General features: G+C 43.4%; 1 protein-coding gene across 5 annotated transcripts in view; it reads right to left on the bottom strand.

The window, feature by feature from the left end:
• slc2a1a (solute carrier family 2 member 1a) overlaps positions 1 to 23,708 on the bottom strand; it is a 32,930-nt gene extending 9,222 nt beyond the window's left edge. Inside the window, exons 1-11 of one of the 5 annotated variants that reach the window (XM_068017016.1) lie at positions 23,555 to 23,708; positions 22,768 to 22,853; positions 18,554 to 18,652; positions 13,413 to 13,573; positions 11,667 to 11,791; positions 10,190 to 10,342; positions 9,973 to 10,098; positions 7,535 to 7,722; positions 4,434 to 4,544; positions 4,218 to 4,319; positions 698 to 773 (exon numbers count right to left, since the gene is read on the bottom strand). In XM_068017016.1, coding sequence (XP_067873117.1) covers positions 698 to 773; positions 4,218 to 4,319; positions 4,434 to 4,544; positions 7,535 to 7,722; positions 9,973 to 10,098; positions 10,190 to 10,342; positions 11,667 to 11,791; positions 13,413 to 13,573; positions 18,554 to 18,652; positions 22,768 to 22,812 — 1,186 coding nt within the window. In that variant the 5' untranslated portion in view covers positions 22,813 to 22,853; positions 23,555 to 23,708. Of the gene's footprint in view, positions 1 to 697; positions 774 to 4,217; positions 4,320 to 4,433; positions 4,545 to 7,534; positions 7,723 to 9,972; positions 10,099 to 10,189; positions 10,343 to 11,666; positions 11,792 to 13,412; positions 13,574 to 18,553; positions 18,653 to 22,767; positions 22,934 to 23,554 lie in introns of all 5 variants that reach the window. The other 4 variants (XM_068017013.1, XM_068017012.1, XM_068017014.1 and 1 more) reach the window with 4 other exon arrangements.
• Between the last annotated feature and the right edge of the window lie 247 nt (positions 23,709 to 23,955).

Here is a 23,955-nt window from a genome sequence, read left to right as displayed (position 1 = left end):
CATTTAGGACTGAGATGAAGAGGGTGGTGAATCTTTGGAATTCTCTACCCCAGAAGGCTGTGGAGGCTCTGTCATTGAGTACATTCAAGACAGAGATCGATAGATTTCTACGTGTTAAAGATATCAAGAGATATGGGGATAGTGTAGGAAAATATCATTGAGGTAAAAAATCAGCCATGATCTAGTTGAATGGCAGAGCAGGCTCGAAGGGCCGAATAGTCTACACCTGCTCCTATGTTCCTATTCTTCCTTTTCTCAGTTTCAGAATGGCTGCTATTTCGCAACAGTGACTGTAAGTTGTTTTCAGTTAATTGAGTGGATGTGAGTACTTGGGAATGTTCTGAGGTGTGAGAAGGCACCAAATAAATGCAAGTTCTTTTAATGGCATTGCTGTGGTATGTTTCTCTGTGAAACTTGATGTTACATCACCTTTGGGGTTACTGTTATTCCATAAACTGTAACAGTTCAGCATAAGTTACTTGTAAAATCCAACTTAAAATTCAACCATATCAAATAAAATTCAACGGGACAGCAAATAAAACATGCTGATGTGGGAAAAACTCACCAGAATATGCAATAGCACAGATTGTACTGAGGTTGAAGTTATTTTCATGTTCTGGAACTGTAGCATACCTTCATAAAAGGCAGAGTGTGAAAAATCTAACTGAGTAAATGAATGGCTAATTGTTGTACTTACTGGGTCCTATTGCATGCCCAATGACATAAACGATTATGCAGGTTATGCTTAGGTAAGGTATCCAGTCAATGTTATCCTGAGGAGAGAACATATTTAATCCTCTTGATGAGTCTTTATATCATTCTTTTTCAGTGCATTTAATTGTATCTTTGCATCCAAACTGTTACATCTAACAAAATATCATGAAATGATGGGTGAGCCGATGCAACATTAAACCGAGGCTCTGTCTGCCCTCTCAGGGGGACATAAAAGATCCCCTGGGCGCTATCTCGAAGAAGATCAAGGGAATTATTCCCAGTGTCCAGGCCAATGGTTAATCATTCAAACAACATCACAAAAACTGATTATGTGCTGGTCCTCCCACCACAGTGCACCAAGAGGCAGGAAACTGTGTAAAACTCCTCAGGCCGTATGTACCAAAGAATGATATTGGTATGTAATGCAAATGTACGGTGTTGATATAACCTGGAATGACAAGGGTCATGAGGCACCTCATGTAGTGTATTGAAAGAAATGGATCTTTACTGCACTTTATGAAATGTCCAATTTGAATTGCTTTGAGGTTTTTATTTTACAATTTTTATGAATACAGTATATTTTGGGGGAAAAAATGATCACATTGCTGTTTGTGGGAGCTGCTGTGTACAAATTGGCTGCCGTGCTACCTACATTATAACAGTGACTACATTTCAAAAGTACTTCATTGGCTGTAAAGTGATTTGGGACTCCTGATGATGTGAAAGGCACTATATGAACGCAAGTCTGTCTTTCTTTCTTTCTGATAGCAATAGTGCTAGAGGGATGGGCTATCACTGAGGCAACCAAAATGCTAATCCCAGGGTATGAACCATTTGCACACTGAGGCAGGTTTACCTAACTCAATCAGGAAATAAACAGCTCAATGGAGGATGTAGGGGGTAGGAGGAAGAGGGAGACCCTTGCAGACAACACACTGGTACAGTTACTGATGGTTACTGCATCTAAAAACTCCATTCGAAAGCTGAGGTAAGCTGTTTCTTCCTTTATATTGTCAGTCTCACTCTTTCTTCCCTCATGTGACTCACTAGAAGGGAACAGTTGCCCAGGTTGCTAAGTGTAGTGAATCATAAAAAGGAAAGGCAAAAATATCGAAGTGAACATAAGAAGCAGAGTCAGCCATTCAGGTCCATGGGCCTGTTCCGCCAATCAACTGAACCATGGATGATCTGTATCTTAACTCCATCCATCTGCATTGTGTAGTGAATAGATCAATTCTTCTCCTCTTTCCACTCCATATATGTTGGACCATCTGGCCTGTGCTATTCTATTAGTAACACTCTGAAATCCCGGCCAGAGGCATGATTGGTGTAGAATTGTGGATAACTACACAAGTTGGACCACATAAGCAGTCAAGCACCATCAGTGGCACTATGTGAGCTGTTGACAGGGGGTGTGATTGACAAAGAAATGTGGGTAAAAGAATATCCAGTTACTAGTGTGAAGACACATATATACTTATCAGGGATTCACTTGAACTCAATTTTACAATAACCTTTGACAGGCAAGTAAATTGGTGATCTTAACTGGACCCAAATTAATCAATTGCTCGGAGCTGATCATTCTTTGTGAAGCTGAGAATCCGTAAGGCTTTGTATTGAGTAATTGTGGTGAAAAGCCAGATGGAAACATGTACTTAACCATGCCATGCACAAAAAAGATGCTTTTTATTTAAAACTCCTAACGGAGCATTACGTTAAGGTTGAAAACATTGAAAGATTACATTCTGTAGTTAAGATTATATTCTCCAAAACCACATCAAAATTCCCAGAGGATTTCTTGCCTGTCTGCCCCATTTACTGTCACTTATTGCAGTCGTCATGTGCAAGGTGGCACTAGCCCCCAGAATGTACCAGTATAGGGTTTGAGTTCACTGCACCACAGCATCCCCCCCACAACCCACTCCCCCCCAACCCCCCCCCCCACCCCCACACCCCAACACCCTGTGGAGGGAAAGGGGCTTACGGTGGCTTCTTCTGTCTTCAGTCAGACCTCAGCACTACCTGGTGTAGGTCTGGGTCTTGGCCTTTAGATGGAGCTTCGGTCCAATGTTTGGGCACCCTCTGGGTCCTTCACCAATTCTGGCACTTCAGCAGCATTCCCGTGGCATGGACTGCTGGGATGTTCTGCCGTCTCAGGAGTGGGATCGTTCGTGCCGGCAGGAATTCCACCAGGAGCTCACTTTGCAAATGGGATGAATAGAAACCCAGGAAAATGGAGTGTGATTGGGACAGATCCTGAGGGGGTAGACAGAATGGGGTGTTCTGTCTGAGAATGCGGTGGCGCTCTGTCTGAGAATGGGGTGGAATCTGAGAATGGGGTGGAGCTCTGTCTGAGAATGGGCTGGAGTCTGAGAATGGGGTGGAGTTCTGTTTGGGGATGGGGTGGAGTCTGAGAATGGGGTGGAGTCTGAGAATGGGGTGGAGTCTGAGAATGGGGTGGAGCTCTGTTTGAGAATGGGGTGGAGTCTGGGAATGGGGTGGAGCTCTGTTTGAGAATGGGGTGGAGTCTGAGAATGGGATGGAGCTCTGTCTGAGAATGGGGTGGAATCTGAGAATGGGGTGGTGTTCTGTCTGAGAATGGAGTGGAGTTCTGTCTGAGAATGGAGTGAAGTCTGAGGATGGGTAGAGTTCTGTCTGAGAATGGGGTGGCGTCTGAGAATGGGGTGGAGTTCTGTCTGAGAATGGGGTGGAGTCTGAGAATGGGGTGGAGTTCTGTCTGAGAATGGCACAGTCATGCAGGTGATTTATTGATTGATGAATTGATTTATGTATTGGTGGGTGAAAGCCACTGATTATTGGTGCACTGAATTTTAAAAAAGAATGAGTGAGCAATGCCACATGAAATCAACTAAACTATGTATAAAACTCATATTATAAATAAATAATTGGGATATGCTCTTGCAATATGAATGAATTGTCCAAGCATCACTCTCATGGTATGAGATGAATTATAAATAACCCAATTGTACTTTATTCCAGCACTAGTAGCTGCTGAACAAGTACTGGCAGCTCCAGACAGCTGGGACAAAAGCCCTTTTCAGAATGATTGAGAAGGACGTCAGACACGTGTGTTTAAGATCCCATTACTTGTAATGGGAAATGAACTGGCATTCACAACTATAACCTGACAAGGCAGAAAATACTGAAAAATAAAATGAGCACAGAAACGGAGACATAAAATCACAAAAGTTTTTCAATTACATGATGTGATATCAGGAAATTAACACTTAGCACACTTGTATGAAATTCTTTTGTTCACTACTTTAACGCTGGCATTATTGAAAAAAATACTGGTGCCTTTGTTAGAACGGTATACAAAGGAATTTCACCCTGCAGCCAGCTCTGGTCTGCTTTTATTGTACAGGATAACTTCAAGGTCATAGACTCCTGTGTGGCTTGTCAAGAGCTACCTGTTATTCTGCATGCTTGCTGTATGGAATATATTTTAAGGCTTTCCATAGAGGAAGAGGTTTATAACAAACCTGAAGGTTTAGACACATTGTTAAAACTGCACATGAAGTGCAACAAATCGCAAATCCCACCAGAAGAAGCAGTCTGCGTCCTACAGCTTCTACTATAGAAACCTGCGGAAAACAATATGATAGTGTGAGTTTAGCACTGTGAATGTACTGTAGACGTATCCAACTCAAAGTGTGTCTGGTAAAGAGTGATTACATGACAACCATATTAGGACTTACTGCTGCTATGGTCATGAACACATTGACTGCTCCTGTTCCAACAGTGACATACTGAATGTCATTTTCCTTCACCCCCGCAGATCGATATATGCTGTCGGCATAATAATATATCTGTGAACAGAAATAGTTACAGTGGAAGAAGAGTAATTACTGATACAGATTTTTTCAATGTTATTAGACTATTAGCTGTTGCTATTCTTGCTGCCATTTCGAGTTACCGGTGCAGAATATAGATTTGAGATCTTCATGCAGTGTGAGAGAGAAATGCAAATTTTAATCCAATTTTAAAAACTAATCTGTGCTGGATCGGTGGTGGGGAGAACCAGAGTTCCTGCTATCAGATGCCAATGCCCCCTCCCCCAGCTGGGAATTGCCTCTCCATGTTTGTGTTGACCTCAGTGAAGACATGATTGGAATCCACTGTGATGCATCTCACAATCGAACAGCCTCTCTTTCTGGACCTTACAGTAACCAGTCGCAAAGTGATTGGCATTATTCAAACGTTTCTAGTTGGCATTATTTTAGTTTTTCAGTTTAGTTTAGTGATACAGCACTGAAACAGGCCCTTCGGCCCACCGAGTCTGTGCCGACCATCAACCACCCATTTATACTAATCCTACACTAATTCCATATACCTACCACATCCCCACCTGTCCCTATATTTCCCTACCACCTACCTACACTAGGGGCAATTTATAATGGCCAATTAACCTATCAACCACCTGTTTAAAATACATGATTTAACACGAGCGTCACAACTAACCTCAATTGTAAAATTTAGCCTTCACTGTCTAGGCTCACAGATGAAGCATGTCTAGTCTTACAGTTACTTGATCATCTGCCAGATTCCATTATCCACTGGGAGGTCTGTTCACTATGGTGGGTAATGGAGGTTCTAATGTATTGTGAATTAAAAGCCTCCTATTTGAAATTGAGTAAAATGTTAAATCAAGTGCCAAAGTAACAAAATATTACTTCTAATAACCTCTGGAAACATTGAACTGCAAAATATATTTTTTCAGACTAAATTTGGAAAGGTGAGGCATGGCAATTGGTTTGACTGCTGTGTGTACTAGAAGAACAGCAATGATGGAGTCAATTCGGAATATGTATTGCAGTCTATTAGTGTCAGCCATGGCTCAATGGGTAGCACTTTTGCCTCTGTGTTAGAGGTTGTGAGTTCAAATTCCACTCCAGAGACCTGAGCGCAAAACTTAGGCTGATACTCCAGTGCAATGCTAAGGAAATGCAGCACTGTAGGAAGAGGGGATGCTAAACTGAAGCCCTGGCTGCCCTCGGGTGGATGTAAGAGATCTCACGGCACTATTTCGAAGAAGAAGGTTTATAAGGCCTATGCTCTCAGCACCTTGCTATATAGCTGTGAAACATGGGCGATTTACAGCTACCAGGAAAAGAAGCTCAATAATTTCCATCCTCACTGTCTTCGGCACATTACAGGTATATCCTGGCAGGACAAAACCACAAATGTGGCAGTCCTCTCAAAGGCAGAGTTCCCAAGTGTGTTGGCACTAATCAAACAGAGGCGGCTTTGGTGGATCAGACACATCCGCAGGATGGAAGATGATCGAATACCCAAGGACCTTCTGTATGGTGAGGTTGCCGTGATCGGACGACCAGTGGGGTGTCCAAAGCTCCGCTTCAAGGATGCTTGCAAGTGTGACACGAAGGCCCCAAATGTCGAATATGGCACCTGGGAGTCACTAGCTGGCGAAAGAAGGAAATGGCGATACATCCTGTGGACTGGTGTGCACCACCACCACAACCAGTGCCTACAGCAGCTTGGGAACAGGTGCCAACAACTCACAGCGTCACTTGGTAGCTTCATGCACAGCACTTGTGGCGGAACCTGCCTCTCAAGGATTGGCCTTCGCAGCCATCAGCAAAGATGCACCAAGAGAAGACACCCCATCGAAATGGATTGTTTGCTCCGTGTCCATCATCTTTCATAGATGGAAGGATGCCAACCATTTCGAAGAAGAGCAGGGGAGCCCTCCCTTCCCAATACCTATCCCTCAGCCAACATCACTAATAACTATCTGATCATTATCACATTGCTGTTAATGGAAACGCGTGTGTGCAAATTGGCTCTGTGTTTCCTACATTACAATAGTGACTACACTTCAAACACTTCAGCTACACATCAAACAATGCCTGGAATACACTTTTGGAATGTCCTGAGGTTGTGAAAGGCACCTCTCTTCCATTGTCTTCGATTTGTCACACTGTTTATCCAACATCTAGTACTGACTGAGCAGAAATATCACCCAACTAAATATTGGGATGACCGAAGCTGTTGTCTTTGGTTGCTGCTACAAAGTCCGTTCCTTAGCTACCAACTCCATCGAGCTCCCTGGCAACTGTCTGCAGCTAAACCAGATTGTTTGCAACCTTTGTGTTGATGACCCCGGGATGTGTTTTTGACCACCTATCCGCTCCATCACCCAAACCACCTATTTCTACCTCTGTAACATTGCCCAACTCTGCCCTGCCTCAGCTCATCTGCTGCTGAAACCCTCATCCCTGCCTTTGCTACCTGTAAACTTGACCTTCCAATGCTCATCGAAAACTCTGCTGCCTGTATGCTAACTCGCACCAAGTCCCATTCACTCATTTTCCCCGTGTTCATTGGTCCAGCAATGCCTTGATTTTAAAATTCTCAACCTTGTTTGCAAATCCCTCATGGTGTTACCTCTCCCTTATCTCTGTAACCTCCTCCAGACCCAAAACCCTCTGAGATATCTGTGCTCCTCAGATCCTGGCCTCCTTCGCATTGATGGCTGTGCCTTCATTTACTGAGCCCCTAATGACTGGAATTCCCTCCCTCAATCTCACCGCCTCTGCACTTCTTTCTCTTCCTTTATGACATTCCTTAAAATCTACAGCTTTAACCAAGCATTTGGTCATGCATGCTAATAGCTCCTTGTCAAAATTTGTTTGGTAATGTTCCTGTGAAGCGGCTTAGGATGTTCTACTACGTTAAAGGAGCTGTATAAATGCAAGCTGTTGTTGTAGTTACAAAATGCAAGTTCTTTCTTTTTATCCACTATCTGTGTTTATAAGTACTTTGGTTTATTACTTACTGCGTTGACTCCAGAAAGCTGCTGCCCCATATTCAGAACAATGATTGATATCAGTTGCCATCTCAGTGACCTGAATGAGCACAGATTCAGCACCGACATGTGGCCTTCTACTTTCTCTGACTGATCTTCCAAATGCATTTCCTTGATTTCATCATCCACGTCATCCCAGCCTCTTATCCGTCTTAGAGCTTGAACACAATACATTTGAACTCCACTATTTATTATAACATGGCATTTTAATTTTTTTCTATTAAAATTCTAGATTTCCTTCAAGCGAGAGCTATCTATTTCAGTTTGGAGTGGAAGATCACCTCATACAGGAGGCAGGTACTGTATGACATTAATCAGGGTTAGAGTAGTCTTGGTTGCCTGAGGGGGAGTGGGGGGGTGGGGGGGGGGGGGTGGGTGGGTGGGGGAATGGGGTGAGTCGAAGAGAAATTTTTCAGAATTTGTTGCCCCTAATTGTCCTGGGCTTTTATCTGGATTTATTTTCCTTTCTTTCTGTGATTACCATGGATTTTGGGTGGGGCAGGGAGTTTATGTATTGTGATGCACAGGCATTTCAGTTCATGTGGGACAGACTGGATGTCACAAAGTGTCTTTTCCTGTCTGTCATTATTCATCTGCTCATCGATTTGATTGACAAAGAAACCAAAAAGAAATTATGTTGAAAATTACAGACACGTCTTCCTGATGTCTCTGTAGGTCGTTGCCCCTCCCATCGTGCTGTGACTGAGCCAAACAGGAGGATTAGAAGAAATTCAGGCTAGAAAGCTAAAGGTAATTTTAGATCAAAGTTGACACTAACATTGATTGAATGGCCACATAGTTGGCAATGCTTGACACAATGTTGCAATTCGACTGTCACAGGATGCACAAGGTTCAGATTTTGCAGCCCTGCTTCTCGCGGTAATGTCCTTGGTCTGTTTCACAAGATAACAGGGAGGCAGTGATCAGTGTCAAAGAGTGAAGTTCAAGTTTTTATGATGCTCCGCTGTTCAGCTACAAACGATACTGTAGTTATACGACACTCTCATTCTGAGACTGCCAGCTGTACACACAGATCAGAAGAAATTCTGGCTGGAATGCCTTTGTTACCTCTAGACTTGATTATTCCAATGCACTTCTGGCTGGTCTCCCACATTCTATCCTCCATAAACACATCCAAAATTCTGCTGCCTGTACCCTAACTGCACCAAGTCCTGTTCATCCATCATCCATGTGCTCGCTGATCTGCATTGGCTTTTTTAAAACTCTCATCCTTGTTTTCAAATCCCTCTATGGCCTCGCCCCTCCCTATCTCTGTAAACTCCTGCAGCCCTACAAACCTCTGAGATATCTGTGCTCCTCCAATTCAGGCCTGTTATGCATCCCCTATTTTAATCTTTCCACCTTTGACAACTGTGCCTTTAGTTGCCAAGGCCCTAAGCTCTGGAATTCCCTCCCTAAACTCTGCGCATCTCTACCTCTCTCTTTCCCTTTAAGACACTCTTCAAAAACTATCCCTTTGACCAAGCTTTGGTCACTGTCTAACATTTCCTTATATGGCCCTGGGTCAAATTTTATTTGGTAACACTCCTATAAAGTGCCTTTGTTGTCTTACTGCGTTAAAGGCACTATATAAATGCAAGTTTCTGTTGTTGAGTGAAATAAAAACATTGTCATGTGAGTTATACTGCAGGTTGTGAATTGCACTTTGCCAGCTCTGCGTTTGCATGCTTATAGATTAGATATACAGCACTGAAACAGGCCCTTCGGCCCACCGAGTCTGTGCCGAACATCAACCACCCATTTATACTAATCCTACACTAATCCCATACTCCTACCAAACATCCCCACCTGTCCCTATATTTCCCTACCACCTACCTATACTAGTGACAATTTATAATGGCCAATTTACCTATCAACCTGCAAGTCTTTTGGCTTGTGGGAGGAAACCGGAGCACCCGGAGAAAACCCACGCAGACACAGGGAGAACTTGCAAACTCCACACAGGCAGTACCCGGAATCGAACCCGGGTCCCTGAAGCTGTGAGGCTGCGGTGCTAACCACTGCGCCACTGTGCCTGGGCTCTGCTCCCCAGCCGCTATTCTTAATGTTGGAGTGTGAGTGGGATTATCTGCTTTTGAGTAACATTAAAAATATGTTGTGGTGAGTTTGTAGAGTGACTAGGTGATCAGTGGACCACTGCTGAGTTGTATTTAAACCCGGCTTCACAATGCACTGGAGTTACCCTGCACTCAGTGGCAAGCCTAAGTGGTTCAGAGATGGCCTATTCGAGGAGGTCTGATACTGCTTGGCTTTAATGTATCTGAAGTCAGATCAGACTTGACTGTGGAGTTGCACTGTCACTTCCACATCAGCAATCAACCCAAACTATTTCACATTGACAGGACAGCGGTCCTGAACAAAAATCCACGTTGCCTGGCCTCATTTACCTGCTCTCGCTCCCACTTCATTGCCTTTTTGGATTAACATGTATCTCGGACTTTCAGGGGAAAAAGGCAACAGAATTAGCTCCACAACGGCAGGGATTCCAGTCAGTCCCAAAAGTAATGGCCAACCTAAAAAGAAGATAAAGAAAAGATAACGGCTTTTGCTTGTTTACTTTAGCCCATTGTGCTGTTGTGATGAATATAACCGGGAGATGAGTACCTCTTTCATTGGCAAGAATGGTTCTTATTCCAAATATCTGGGCTGTCAGGATTCCAATTGTAATGAAGAGCTGAGGCATCACACCAGTGGCACCTCGGAGGTTCTTAGGTGAAAGTTCGCCCAGGTACATAGGGACCACATTGGATGAGAGACCTAAATGGAAGTGCAGGAACAATTATCAATTTGCATTAAGTGCAGTTCCTATTTTTAATGATTTCCTGGTGTTGGGTGGGAGCAGACCTGCACCAGTAATACTGGTGGTAAACTTATCTGCTGCAGGGTTTTTAAAAATCACCTTTCACTGTGGGAAAAGGGAAACTTGAATGTGCAAATATCCACATGCTGGGTTTAGGCATTGTGGCAGCCATTGTTTTTAGATGATATAAGGGGAGTGCAGATAGCAATAAGTTTACTGAAGGCAAATTAAGGTCATTTACATTATGTTACTTGCTTTACCAAATACTATTGAAATGCAACGTTGGAGTGCAGGAATCCTGTGTGTTTGATACGAGCAAGACCCTGAAAAACAATGCTATGCCTTGGACAAACACAACGACTGCCTCATTTTATCCCCAATGTCTACACTGCTTTGGAAAGGAGAAAGCAATTGATGGGGTACTCATTCTGTAAATGTGTCCATTGAGCCAAACCCCAATAGCTCCCTATTAAATGGCACTAGACACTGGGGAAACATTGGAACTAATGATAACCATCCTGCTGCCATTAGCTGTGGGCAGTGTAGTGTAGTGGTTATGGTGCAAGTAATTACCCAGCACTTGTGAGTTTAAATGCTGTGAAATTGAATTCCATAAAGCTGATTATTTTTGGGCAAGCTGCCGTATTGGTTTATAAGCCATTGGTTCATAAATGCTCTGTGAATAGGAGACACAACATATCACCCAGGGTGTGGGGGAGTCACATATTCACCTGGTGTGGGGGATGTTGTATATTGTTGCTAGCATTTCACATGCTAGGTTGAACTTGGTTTACTGCAATCTTGGAGTTGTTGTAAATCTAAACTGGAACTGATTTATTATATTTACATGGACTCTATACACTTTCCATAAGCCTGTCTGGCTTCTGCCCGTCCTGATGCTTCTTGCTTCTCCCAAGCCTATTACACATGTGATTTCTTATGTCATCATCACAGTGGGAGGTGTTACTCTCACTGTCCTAAACATTAACCCTTTCAGACCCTTATACTACAGGGCAGACACATATTCACCCAGTGTAGCAAGGAAAGACATTTGGCATGGCAGTATTAACAGCACAGTCCCATGGTTATACTATTTAAATCTGTACTGACACAGGTCACACATTGAGGAATTAATATCACAGAATGACAGCCACGTCATAGCCCATTAAAAACTAATTGATGAAATATGTTATATTATTGGACTAATTATAAACAAGCTGCCTCAATGTGATGTGGGAGTGACCACAGGAGATTTTATTCACTCCAGGTGATTTTACATACCTGCACAAATTCCAACAATGATTCTCCCAACAATTATTATTTCAAAAGACTTTGATTCTTTACTTGTTCCCATCAGTATTGATGGCACAATGGAAAATATGTTGTTGAACAATAAAGTGCCCTTCCTGAAAAATATCAGGGAAAATAAATGTTATGATTTGAAGAGGTGCTGTGTAAACTACGAGCTGGATTTATCCAGTCCTTGGAGATGGGCTGGAAGGCAAGGGGTGGGGGGCATACCAAATGATGTGAGGCGTTTTCGGGCAGCGTGTCCAACGTTGTCCTGCCCCCATACCATTTTGTCTGTGGTGGGCACCACGGTGGACGGAAAGTCTGCTGGGAGGCCAATGAAACCACTTAAGGGCCAATTTAAGGGCTGCCTCCAACCTCCGCTAGCATTTAGCCAATGTTGGAGGGGCCGGCTGTTTCGTGGAGACACCGCCAGATGAAACCTGACGTCCTCCTAGCGCGCTCGGGGAGGGGTCCCTCCAGTGGTGACAGTCCATGGCCCATGGAGGGACCCCACCCACCCCCATGGCAAGACACCCATCCTGCCCTCACCAACTCATCCCCTAACCCCTGGCCGGGGCCTGCCTGTCTGACCCTGGTGACCCCAACCCTACTTATCTTGGTCCCGGGATATCTTCCCTTGGCGCTGCTCCAGGCCTCCTGCAGTACTGGCAGTGGCCACTGTTCCTGCTCCTGGAGCCAGGATTTTGTCCTTTAAAGGGATAGCGCCCCCAATGGCAGGCAGTTAATTGCCTTCCCGCTGTTGACTTTGGCCGGGGGTCCAATGGAGGGATAGTGGGAAAGCCCCTATACCTTCCAGTCCATCGCAGAGACCCCCATCACCGATATAAAATCCAGCCCATTGCACCAAGTACAAAGTTAAAAACATGTCACAGCTCGGCATAATATTTCTTTCCATATAATTCCCATTTGTAATACTGTATATGCTTTATTTCCAAATAAAGTTTAGATTATCTTTTCTAATTTTCTCCCCTCTACTCCTGAAGACATGGACTCCTTCTGGCTACGGTTCAATGGAAGCTAGTGGCCTCTGGTACTTTGATCAAGTGATCATTCTTCATGTGTGGGCCTAGTCACAATTTGGTTATTGGGTGCGTCACAGCCAAGCATGGCACAGGAGCCACTGGACAGTAACCAGCAGTGGCAACCCTGACTGATTATTCCCTGTCTTAGGCCAAGGATAATTAAGTTAATTGTAGGACATCATCTTCAGTCTTCACTCAGATTTGGGTTTTTGACTCTGGGACAAGTGTGGTATAGAATTGCATTGAATGGTGCATCTTTCTCCCAAAACATTATTAGTTCCTCATAACCGGTTGCTGATTATCTCTTCAAAACCTGTAGTAATTAGTTCATAACGGTTAACCCGTTAGTATTGACGCATCAAATATCAATGGCACAACTACATTATTGAATTAAGGACCATCCAATGAAGTTACGTAGAGCTAAATTGACCAATCCCATGGTCCAAACAGGGACTTACTCTTGGACAGAGCACCAGTTGGAGATAGGGCTCCAACACTAAGAATATAATAATAATGTGAAGTAACTTCAAGGCTGTAACATCATTCAAGGCACACATGACAGTTAGGGGCTACTCAGGCTACACTCATGTGGTTTATGGTGTCACTTGAAACCCTCAGTCAGTTGACTGCCTTGTAAACACTCTGGGTCATTCAATATTCCCGTTTAATCTGCTGACTTTTAGCTGCTCACCTGCCCAGTTTATTTACTAGTGGAGCGACCATAAGGGACCCAAAAAATCCTCCGAGTGGATACATGGAGACAGTGAGAGACCACAAGAGAGTTTGGAAGTTATTGTCCATGTAGCTTCCATATCGATCAAAGTAGGACTGGTTGTAAAACTGCTTCATGTACTGTAAGACATAAAACGTTAGTCAACGCAACAACATATTCAGAGCTTAAAAATGTTATTAATGCAGGGCTAAGTTGTCACTATTAGTTACATTGGGTTTCCACTGAAATGCTCAAATTGAGGAATAGATCTTTTTGGTTTGAAGAGGAACTGGAGGCATTGTCTTTATCAAAAAGTGTCTGTCCAACCATGTCCTGTGCTTGCAGTGTGGCATGGTGATGCAAAATGCAGCATCAAACTAGCATCATGGTATTTTAGTAATAATGATAACAAGCTGCTGCAGCTTCCTTCACAGGAAAGAAAGAATTTGCATTTAGTTAATTTCATTCACAACTTCAGAATGTCTCAAAATGCTGTGCAGCCAATGAATTACTTTTGAAGTGTAGTCACTATTGCTCTTCAAGGAGCCAATTTGCACACTGCAAAGTCCCTCGATCAGTAATGAGCTAAATAACCGGATAATAATTTTTTAATGATGATGGTTGAGGGATGCATATTGGTTGGGATATGGGGGAAACTCCCTGCTCCTCTACAAACAGTGCCATGGTATTTGTTTGACATTTACCGGTATGGGCAAAGACGGTTATAGTATCACTGTCTCGTCAAAAAGACAGCACCTCCAATAATTGAGCATTCCCTCAGCACTGCACTGAAGTGTTAGTGAAGATGATGTGCTGAAGTCCTGGAGTGGGGGTTAAATTCACAGCCTTCAAACTCACAAGCAAGCGTAGTCCCTCTACTATTCACAGCCATCAAGAAACAGGAATCATGTTTCTTAATTGAACATTCTCTGTTTCAACACCATCATCCATAAATAATTCATCTTGAAAGAAATGCTGAACATCATCACTCAATACTTATTAGAATTATAAAATCTTAGTTGTCATTACCCCTTGTTATAATGGTGTAGCATTAGCAAAATATTAATTTCACAGAAAATGTGTTGCAACTGAAATAGATGACCTTAGTAAGGGATTGTTTTACTACCTGCAAGTCTCATTATGCAGTTCAATGATTTTCCGATATTGTTTGCAGTTACATAACAATGGGATGGGTTGCTTGGAAAATATATTTTTTGAGTGATGAACAGTACTTTGCAGTTCAGTTATTTTACATATTCTGCAGCAAACAATCGATCTCAGTGTTGCTGTCAGACAGAAACAGCAGACATGGATGATACCAGCTGATAGATATGCACTCTGTAACGTCCCCAGTTTGTAATTATATGAATGCATCCATTAGTGGGATTGATCCATGCGCCTTTATGGCAACATTTATAACAATTTATTTGTCCAGTAAATTTTGGCTTTCATCAAAATAACAAAAAATTGAGACAGGAGAAGGATGTACTATAAAATGGCACATTTATTAGAAAGCAAAGCACTAAAGGCTTAATAGAAGATGTTGCAGCAATTAAGCAAAATTTGACTTCATTCAAAGCAAAAGTAGCTAATATTGGAACTTTCTGTGGAGTGCACCTGGCCTTCACATGTTTGATATAAGTTCTCAGTAACCTTACCAACCCCAGTGTTATGCCACCGGAGAACATTCCTGGGATCCCAATGAGCAATAGACTCTCCAACTCTTTTCATATCTTGCAATTTTATCAGAGAGGCAACCATAAGCTTTTGAACATGGACATTGTCACTGATAATGGCATATTGTGTGGATCACATTTACTTTGGCATAAGCTCTATACTCAAAAACGCAGATTCATATTTGATGTAGAAAAGCATTTCCAAGTGCTTCTTGAGAAAGGAAAGAATTAAATGCGAGTCGTTGTGGGAGGAAATCGTGGCAATGATTAAAAGGTTGGTTGAAATGTTTTTAAAGACAACTAGAAAAATTTAGGGAGGGAGTTTCGAGAGTAGGTGTGAGATAGTTGGAGATTCTGCCACCAATGATGGGGTGGGAAGGGATAGATATGCAAAAGGCCAGAAGTAGAAGACAGGAGGGCATGAGAAGAAAGTCTAGAAAAGATTGCCTAAATAAGGTGGGGTGAGGACATGGAACCTTAGCATATTAAATTTGATGTTTTGAAGGACAGAGAGCCAGTGTAGGCCAGTGAGGATACATACAAACATACGAATTAGGAGCAGGAGTAGGCCATTCCACCCCTCAAGCCTGCTGTGCCATTTGATAAGACCATGGCTGATCTGATTGTGGCCTCAGCTCTACTTTCCTGTCTACCCCCACTCCCTTTGACTCCCTTGTCAAACAAGAATCTATCTAACTCATCCTTAAAAATATTCAATGACCCTTCCTCCACCGCTCTCTGGGCAAGAGAATTCCACAGACTTAATGACCCTCATCTCCATCTTAAATGGGAGACCCCTTATTTTTAAACTATGTTCCCTTGTTCTAGCTTCTCCACAAGGGGAAATATCCTCTCAGCATCCACCCTGTCAAGTCCCCTCAGGATCTTATATGTTTCGTGGCCAGCACTGCAGCCTCACAACTCCAGCGACCCGGGTTCAGTTCTGGGTACTGCCTGTGCGGAGTTTGCAAGTTCTCCCTGTGACCACGTGGGTTTCCTCCGGGTGCTCTGGTTTCCTCCCACAGCCAAAGACTGTGTAGGCTTGCGGGTTGATAGGTAAATCGGCCATTGTAAAAAATTGCCCCTAGTGTAGGTAGGTGGTAGGAGAATTGAGGGAAGGTGGGGATGTGAGAGGGAAAAATGGGATTAATGTAGGATTAGTATAAATGGGTGGTTGATGGTCGGTACGGAGTCGGTGGGCCAAAGGGCCTGTTTCGGTGTTGTATCTCTCTATGACTCTAAGACTCTAAGATCACCTCTCACTCTTCTAAACTCTAATGGATGCAGGCCCAACCTGTCCAATCTTTCCTCATAAGATAACCCCTTCATCCCAGGAATCAGTCAAGTGAATCTTTGCTTAACTGCTTCTAATGCAATTATATCCTTTCTTAAGTAAAGAGTCCAAAACAGTACACAGTACTCCAGATGTGGTCTCAGCAACGCCCTGGACAACTGTAGCAAAACTTCCTTACTTTTATACTCGAATCCCCTTACAATAAACAATATTTTATTTGCCTTCCTAATCAATTGCTGTATCTGCATACTAACTTTTTGTGATTCATGTACCAGGGCACCCAGATCCCTCGGTACTGCAGAGTTTGGCAATCTCTCACTATTTAAATAATATACTGCTTTCTTACTCTTCCTGCCAAAGTGGACAAGGTCACATTTTCTCACATTATACTCCATCTCCCAAATTTGCTCTGACTCTCTGAACCTATCTATATCCCTTTGCAGACTCCTTATGTCCTCTTCATAACTTACTCCGCTACCTATCTTTGTGGCATCAGCAAATTTAGCAACCATACATTCTGTTCCTTCATCCAAGTCATTGATATAGATTGTAAATAGTTGCGGCCCCGGCACTGAGCCCTGTGGCACTAGTTACAGCTTACCAACCCGAAAATGACCCATTTATCCATACTCTCTGCTTCCTGTTAGCTAATCAATCCTCTATCCATGCTAATACTTTATCCCCTAGACCATGAGCTCTTATTTTGTGTAGTAACCTTTGATGTGGCACCTTATCAAATGCCTTTTGGAAATCCACGTACACCACATCTACAGGTTTTCCTTTATCCATGCTGTTTGTTACATCCTCAAAGAACTCTAATAATTTAGTCAAACACGATTTTCCTTTCACAAAATCGTGTTTTCTCTGCCTGTGTGCATTAAGATTTTCTAACTATGTTGCTATAACCTCCTTAATAATAGATTCTAGCATTTTCCCAATGACAGACATTAGGCTAACTGGCCTGTAGTTTCCTGCTTTCTGTCTCCCTCCTTTTTTTTGAATAGAGGAGTTAGATTTGCTATTTTCCAATTCAATGGGACCTTTCCAAAATCTGGGGAATTTTGAAAGATTACAACCAATGGACATGACTGCAATTGGTGTGTGGAACTTGGAGCAGATCAGGATGTAGGCAATAAACCTTTGGATGAGTTGGGGTTTTATGGAGAGTAGACATTGGGAAGATTGTAAAGAATTCATGGAAGGAATTGACCAGGATTATGCACCCTCTATCTGCAAGAAGGAATTGACCAGGATTATGCACCCTCAATCTGCAGTACCTCTCTATATGTGTTGGGCAGAGTGTAAGCCGATACAAATGATAGAAATCTGTCCTCCAAGGTATTTTGCATCAACTGCACCATAGTAACCCTAAACACCATAGGTGCCTATTGGTCTCTCACATCCAGTGTTATTATTGTGGTCTGTGTGTTGGGAGGTGAGGGTGAGGAGTGCTGTATGGGTAGGTGGAGTAGGGTGAATTTTTTCCAGTCAGATAGTCTGGTCAATTGCTCGGTGAGGAAGGAATAGCTTTAACAGGCGTCTCAGAGGCTGCAACACCATTAAACTGTGGCAGGTCTCCAATTTCTGGCGCAGGTAAGCTCCACGCCCATTCTGACCGGACTTCCTGGCAGAGGTCAGGGAGCTTGCCTGAGGCTGGAAGATTGTTCGGAGTCAAGTGCCCACCTTTGTTGTGGGTGAAAGATCCACCATATTGGAAATTGACCCAAATCAGCAAGTGCAGCAAATCTTGGCCATTGAGTCTGGAGGTAGCAAAGTCAGTAATATGGATTTCAATCATTTAACATTAAAAATTCTGATTATAATGTAAGTGCGGGGCAAAAGCATGATAGAATAATAAACTCTTTCATTCATTCTTATATCAAGAAAAGGGTGGAAGAATTAAAAGAGAGAAAAATAGGACATGATGGTACGAAGGGCTGGGAAGCATTGAGGAAATAAATGGTGAGTCAAAAAAGAACAAGCAATGGAGTAAAGAGAAGATTGCATGTACTATCACACTGACCAGGGGCCAAGATAGGCTGAACTGGTCACTGGTGCCAAGTTTCTCTCGAATTATCTTGCTCATTGAAGCCCACTTGCACATTCCAGGAAGAAATAATGAAGAATATATAAATATTTCAATAACCTACCACAGACGGAGAGTTGACAACAGCAACATTGTAGCCGTACTGGAAGGAAGATCCGAATGCAGACACAAGAATAGCAAAAGCAAGCACGCTGGTTAAACGCTGGGGAAAAGTAAGATCGTCACATCACATAATCTATTTCAATTTCAAAATTTGTGAAAGAACTATAACACAATTTATTAAAAAGCTGATTGAAAAAAATAATCTTAAAGGTTTGACTTTAGATCAAGTTTATAATCAGATGTATTACACACGTGTGTACTTACAAGCACGAACACATACACAAATGCACACACACACGCACACACCCAGACACAAGCATACATCCACAATCATGTGAGCAAAGTCACACCAGCAGAAAGGTCATTGGACAGCAATCAAGAGCAGGAATGTTGGATGATTTTTTTCCCTTGCTTGCCCCGGAGGCACTGAGGCTAATTGCAATCCCCTAATTGCTCCCCCTATCAGTCTTGGTTCAAGCCCTTGTGGACATAAGCTAGGTTAGCACTTTGGTGCCGAAACATGGTTTGCTGGATGAGATGTTAAACCAAGGCCCCATCAGTCCTCTCCGGGGGATAGAAAAGATCCTGTAACCACTGTTTGTTTGCCCAGTGTCCCCGCCAGTAGTTATCACTGAACCACCATCACTACACAGGTTATAGAGTCATAGAGTCGTACAGCATAGAAACAGGCCCTTCGGCCTACCGCGTCCATGCCGACCATAATGCCTATATACTAATCCCATCTGCCTGCATTAATTCCATATCCCTCTATGCCTTTCTCATTCAAGTACCTGTCCAGATGCCTCTTAAATGTTGCTACTGTTCCTGCCTCCACCACCTCCTCTGGCAGCTCATTCCAGATACCCACTATTCTTTGTGTGAAACATTTACCCCTTTGATCCCCTTTAACCCTCCTCCCTCTCACCTTAAATCTATGCCCTCTAGTTTTAGTCACCTCTCCCATGGGAAACAGCCTCTGGCTATCTACCTTATCTATGCCTCTCATAATTTTATATACCTCTATCATGGCCCCTCTCAGCCTCCTTTGCTCCAGGGAAAACAGACCCAGCCTATCCAATCTCTCTTTATAACTCAAGCCCTCCAAACCAGGCAACATCCTTGTGAATCTTTTCTGCACCCTCTCTAGCTTAATCACATCTTTCCTGTAGCGTGGTGACCAGAACTACACACAGTACTCCAAATGCAGCCTAACCAACGTTATGTACAACTGTAACATGACGTCCCAACTCTTATACTCAATGCCTCGGCCGATGAAGGCAAACATGCCACATGCCTTCTTCACCACCCTGTCTACCTGTGTTGCCACTTTCAGGGAACTATGTACTTGCACCCCAAGGTCTCTCTGCTCAACAACACTCCCCAGGGACCTGCCATTCACTGTATATGTCCTGCCCTAGTTTAACTTCCCAAAATGCATCACTTCGCACTTGTCGACGTTAAATTCTATTTGCCAATCCCTTGCCCACTTTTCCAGTTTATCTATATCCTTTTGTAACCTTAGACAACCTTCTTCACTGTCCAATATAGCACCAATTTTGGTATCATCTGCAAACTTACTAATCATGCCCCCTACGTTAACATCCAAGTCATTAATATATATGACAAACAACAGAGGGCCCAGCACCGATCCCTGTGGCACACCACTGGTCACCGGCCTCCAATCTGAAAAACAACCCTCCACTACCACCCTCTGCCTCCTATCACCAATCCACCTTTGTTTCCAATTAGCTAGCTCACCCTGGATCCCATGTGTTCGAACCTTCTGGACCAGCCTACCATGCGGGACCTTGTCAAAGGCCTTGCTAAAGTCCATGTAGACCACGTCCATCACCCTGCCCTCGTCAATCTTCTTAGTCACCTCCTCAAAAAACTCAATCAAATTTGTGAGACATGATTTCCCACGCACAAAGCCATGCTGACTATCCCTAATCAGATCTTGCCTTTCCAAATGCATATAAATTCTGTCTCTCAGAATCCCTTCCAATAACTTTCCCACCACTGATGTAAGGCTCACCGGCCTGTAGTTCCCTGGCTTATCCCTCCTGCTTTAGGAAGGATGTGGGAGCTTTAGAGAGAGTGCAGAGGAGATTTACCAGGATGCTGCCTGGACTGGAGGGCATGTCTTATGAAGAAAGGTTGAGGGAGCTAGGGCTTTTCTCATTGGAGTGAAGAAGGATGAGAGGTGACTTGATAGAGGGGTACAAGATGATGAGAGGCATAGATAGAGTGGATATCCAGAGACTTTTTCCCAGGGTGGAAAGGGCTATCACCAGGGGGCATAATTTTAAGGTGATTGGAGGAAGGTTTCGGGGAGATGTCAGAGGTAGGTTCTTTACACAGAGAGTGGTGGGTGCGTGGAATGCACTGCCAGCGGTTGTAGTAGAAGCAGATACATTATGGACATTTAAGCGACTCTTGGATAGGTACATGGATGATAGTAGAATGTAGGGTATGTAGGTAGTTTGATCTTAGAGTAGGTTAAAGGGTTGGCACAACATCGTGGGCCGAAGGGCCTGTAATGTGCTGTACTGTTCTATGTTCTATGTTCTTAAATAAAGGCACAATATTAGCTATCCTCCAGTCTTCCGGTACCTCACCCGTGGCTAACGATGATACAAAAATCTCTGTCAGGGCCCCAGCAATCTCCTCCCTTGCTTCTCATAGTATCTTAGGATACACCTGGTCAGGCTCTGGGGATTTATTCACCTTAATGTGCTTCAATACCTCCAACACCTCCTCCTTTGTAATGTTGATATGCTCCAGGCTATCGCTGTTCCCTCCCTTGAACTCATTAGCGTCCATGACCTTCTCCACGGTAAATACAGATGAGAAGTATTCATTTAAGACCTCGCCCATTTCCCGTGGCTCCACAAATAGATTACCACACTGATCCTTAAGGGGACCTGGTTATCTGATCATTTATGTCATAACTCTTGGTGAGATTTTGCTGTGTGTAACTTGTCTGCTGTCTTTCTCTACATTACAACAATGATGACACTGCAAAAGTGTGATGCTCTTTGGGATACCTGAGGATGTGAAAGCTGGTATACAAATGTACTTTCTTTCTTTCTAACTAAGATCAGGTAACCCAAACCAACTATTGATCCTGATACTTTCTGGCATAAATGGTTCAGTGCTGCGCCATGTACGTTAACCCAATAAAACATTGGGGGTGCTTTGTACTTTGCATGGAACAGTACAAAATATTCTTACTTCTGCACTTGCTTATAAACTGTTGACTCTCTAATGGACTCCAGTTCTGGCGAAAGGTCATCAACCTGAAACATTGGGCGGGATTTTACCACTGGCTTCGGGATCCCGACATCGGGTCGAAACGGGGGTACTGAACCCGCACTTGCCGGCAGTGGGACAGGCTCAGTAATTATACTGGAGGCAGCTTCCTAATTGGTTGCCTCCGGGCTCACTGTCCAATTATGAACGGTAGGCAGGCTCCTGACCCTGGCGTCCCAATCAGAGGGCCGGCAGCTCTAGGTCCTCGGAACCGGGAGAGATGGGTGCTGCTGAGGCAGGTCGGGGATCGAGAGGGCACAGAGATGATTAAACATATAGAAATCAGAGGGGCCAAGCAGGCAGGCCCCGCCAGATGGCCCATTGGGGCCATGGAGGAGACCCCTCACTCTTTGGGCATGGAGCCTTCAGCTCCAATAGCCTCCTGAATGGCCACATGGAGGCTGTCTTCATGAAGCTGGTAGCCTCCCCATGCAGCAGGGGACCACTCTGCGGCTAACAAAATGCCAGCGGGCCTGAAGAATTGACCGTATTAGGATCCTCATATGATTAAATTAGCTGCCCACCTCCACTCAGCAGGCAGCTGCTCCGCATCCAGTCCTGATGCGCCTCCCTGCTATTTTCCCAGTAGCAACCCCCCCCACCGCCCCCCGGCCTCCCAGACCGCCAGCCTGGGGCCGGAAAAATCCTGCTCTATAACTGTATTTCTCCCTCCAGTCATGCTGCCTAATCTGCCAAGTATTTCTAACATTTCCCTTTTTATTTCAGACTTCCAGCACCGACCGTGTTTTGCTTTTGCAGTAAAGATATTCCATGGGCTATGATACTGCTTAGAAAACTACACAGAGAAAGTATAGCGAAAGCACCAGAACTTAACTGAACAACAGTGCATTGACTTTACAACCAACAGCACATAGAAAATGTCCAAGGAAAACTGAAACTCACCCCATTTCTTTTGCTAGACTGTTGTAAGATCTGTGATTCTTCCATAATTTCTTGATCTGAAACGTCTTGAGTGCTGATACCTTGCACTTTGGACATGTTATCAGAAAGACGGTACTATTACCTGCTGATATGTATAATTGGTTCCAATCCAGTCATTAGCTGGACACTATGGGATAATTCAATTATATGTTGAATAGCAAACACTGTGTATACAGGGGAAACCAAAATTTACAGTGTTCACAACTTGCACAATGAAAAATGTGCAATCCTAAACTTTGAAACATTCAAAACACGACATAACCATTAAAATAAGTGATGATGGAAGAACACTTTATAAAAAAACAAAGAACTTGCATTTTTATAGCGCTTTTTGTGTCTTTGTAAATGCTTCATGGTCACTGTGATTATGTAAGCCAATATGAATGCCAATTTTGGCACTGCAAGGAAATGATATAAATTACCAGTTAATCTGTTTTGGGTGTTGCTGAGGGGATGAATGTTGCCCAAGACACGAGGAGAATGCCCTAACTCTCTCCAAATGGTGGTGTGGAATCTTTTACGTCCATTTGGACAGACCAGGCCTTGTTTCTAATGTCTGATCTAAAAGACAGCTCCTCCAACGATGTAGCACTCCACCAGCACTGCACCAAAATGCCAGATTAGATTATGTACTCAAGTCCTGCAGTGGGGCTGGAACCTGGAAACCTCTTGGCAAAAGTGCTACCACTGAGTTAAGTTGCCACTTAAATAGCATTTCTGTTACTTTAAAAAAAAATAAGGTCCATACCTTTCACATGGTTATACAATGCCCTTCCTCTCCTTACACTGTGCCTGAACCATAGACAAGGGGACTCATTGTTATCCACACTTCCAAGTATAGGTTTGACCTGGTTAAAATGGCTAATACTGTGGGGACTTAGCAATCCACTACTTGATGGAAAGTGTTTATTGTGTCCAGGTTATTCATCTACCATTGTACAAATGTTTACATGGCATAACATCTAACTTTAACTTTTGAATAAACACTGAACCACCGGATGAGTCAATATTTTTAATGTTTTATTTAATTTTAGATGTTTGACATGAGCATCAGTTTGATCACATTAGCATTTTCTGTCCTGGTTTCTCTTTTAATGTCTTCAGTTGCACTTCAGCAGGCAAGAAAGTCAGCTGAGGGGGTTTTGGATT

The sequence above is a fragment of the Heterodontus francisci genome, chromosome 37 (assembly GCF_036365525.1).
Source record: "Heterodontus francisci isolate sHetFra1 chromosome 37, sHetFra1.hap1, whole genome shotgun sequence".
NCBI classification, from domain to species: domain Eukaryota; kingdom Metazoa; phylum Chordata; class Chondrichthyes; order Heterodontiformes; family Heterodontidae; genus Heterodontus; species Heterodontus francisci.
Note: the sequence above shows the minus strand (reverse complement) of the source record. Positions and strands in the feature narration are given on the sequence as shown.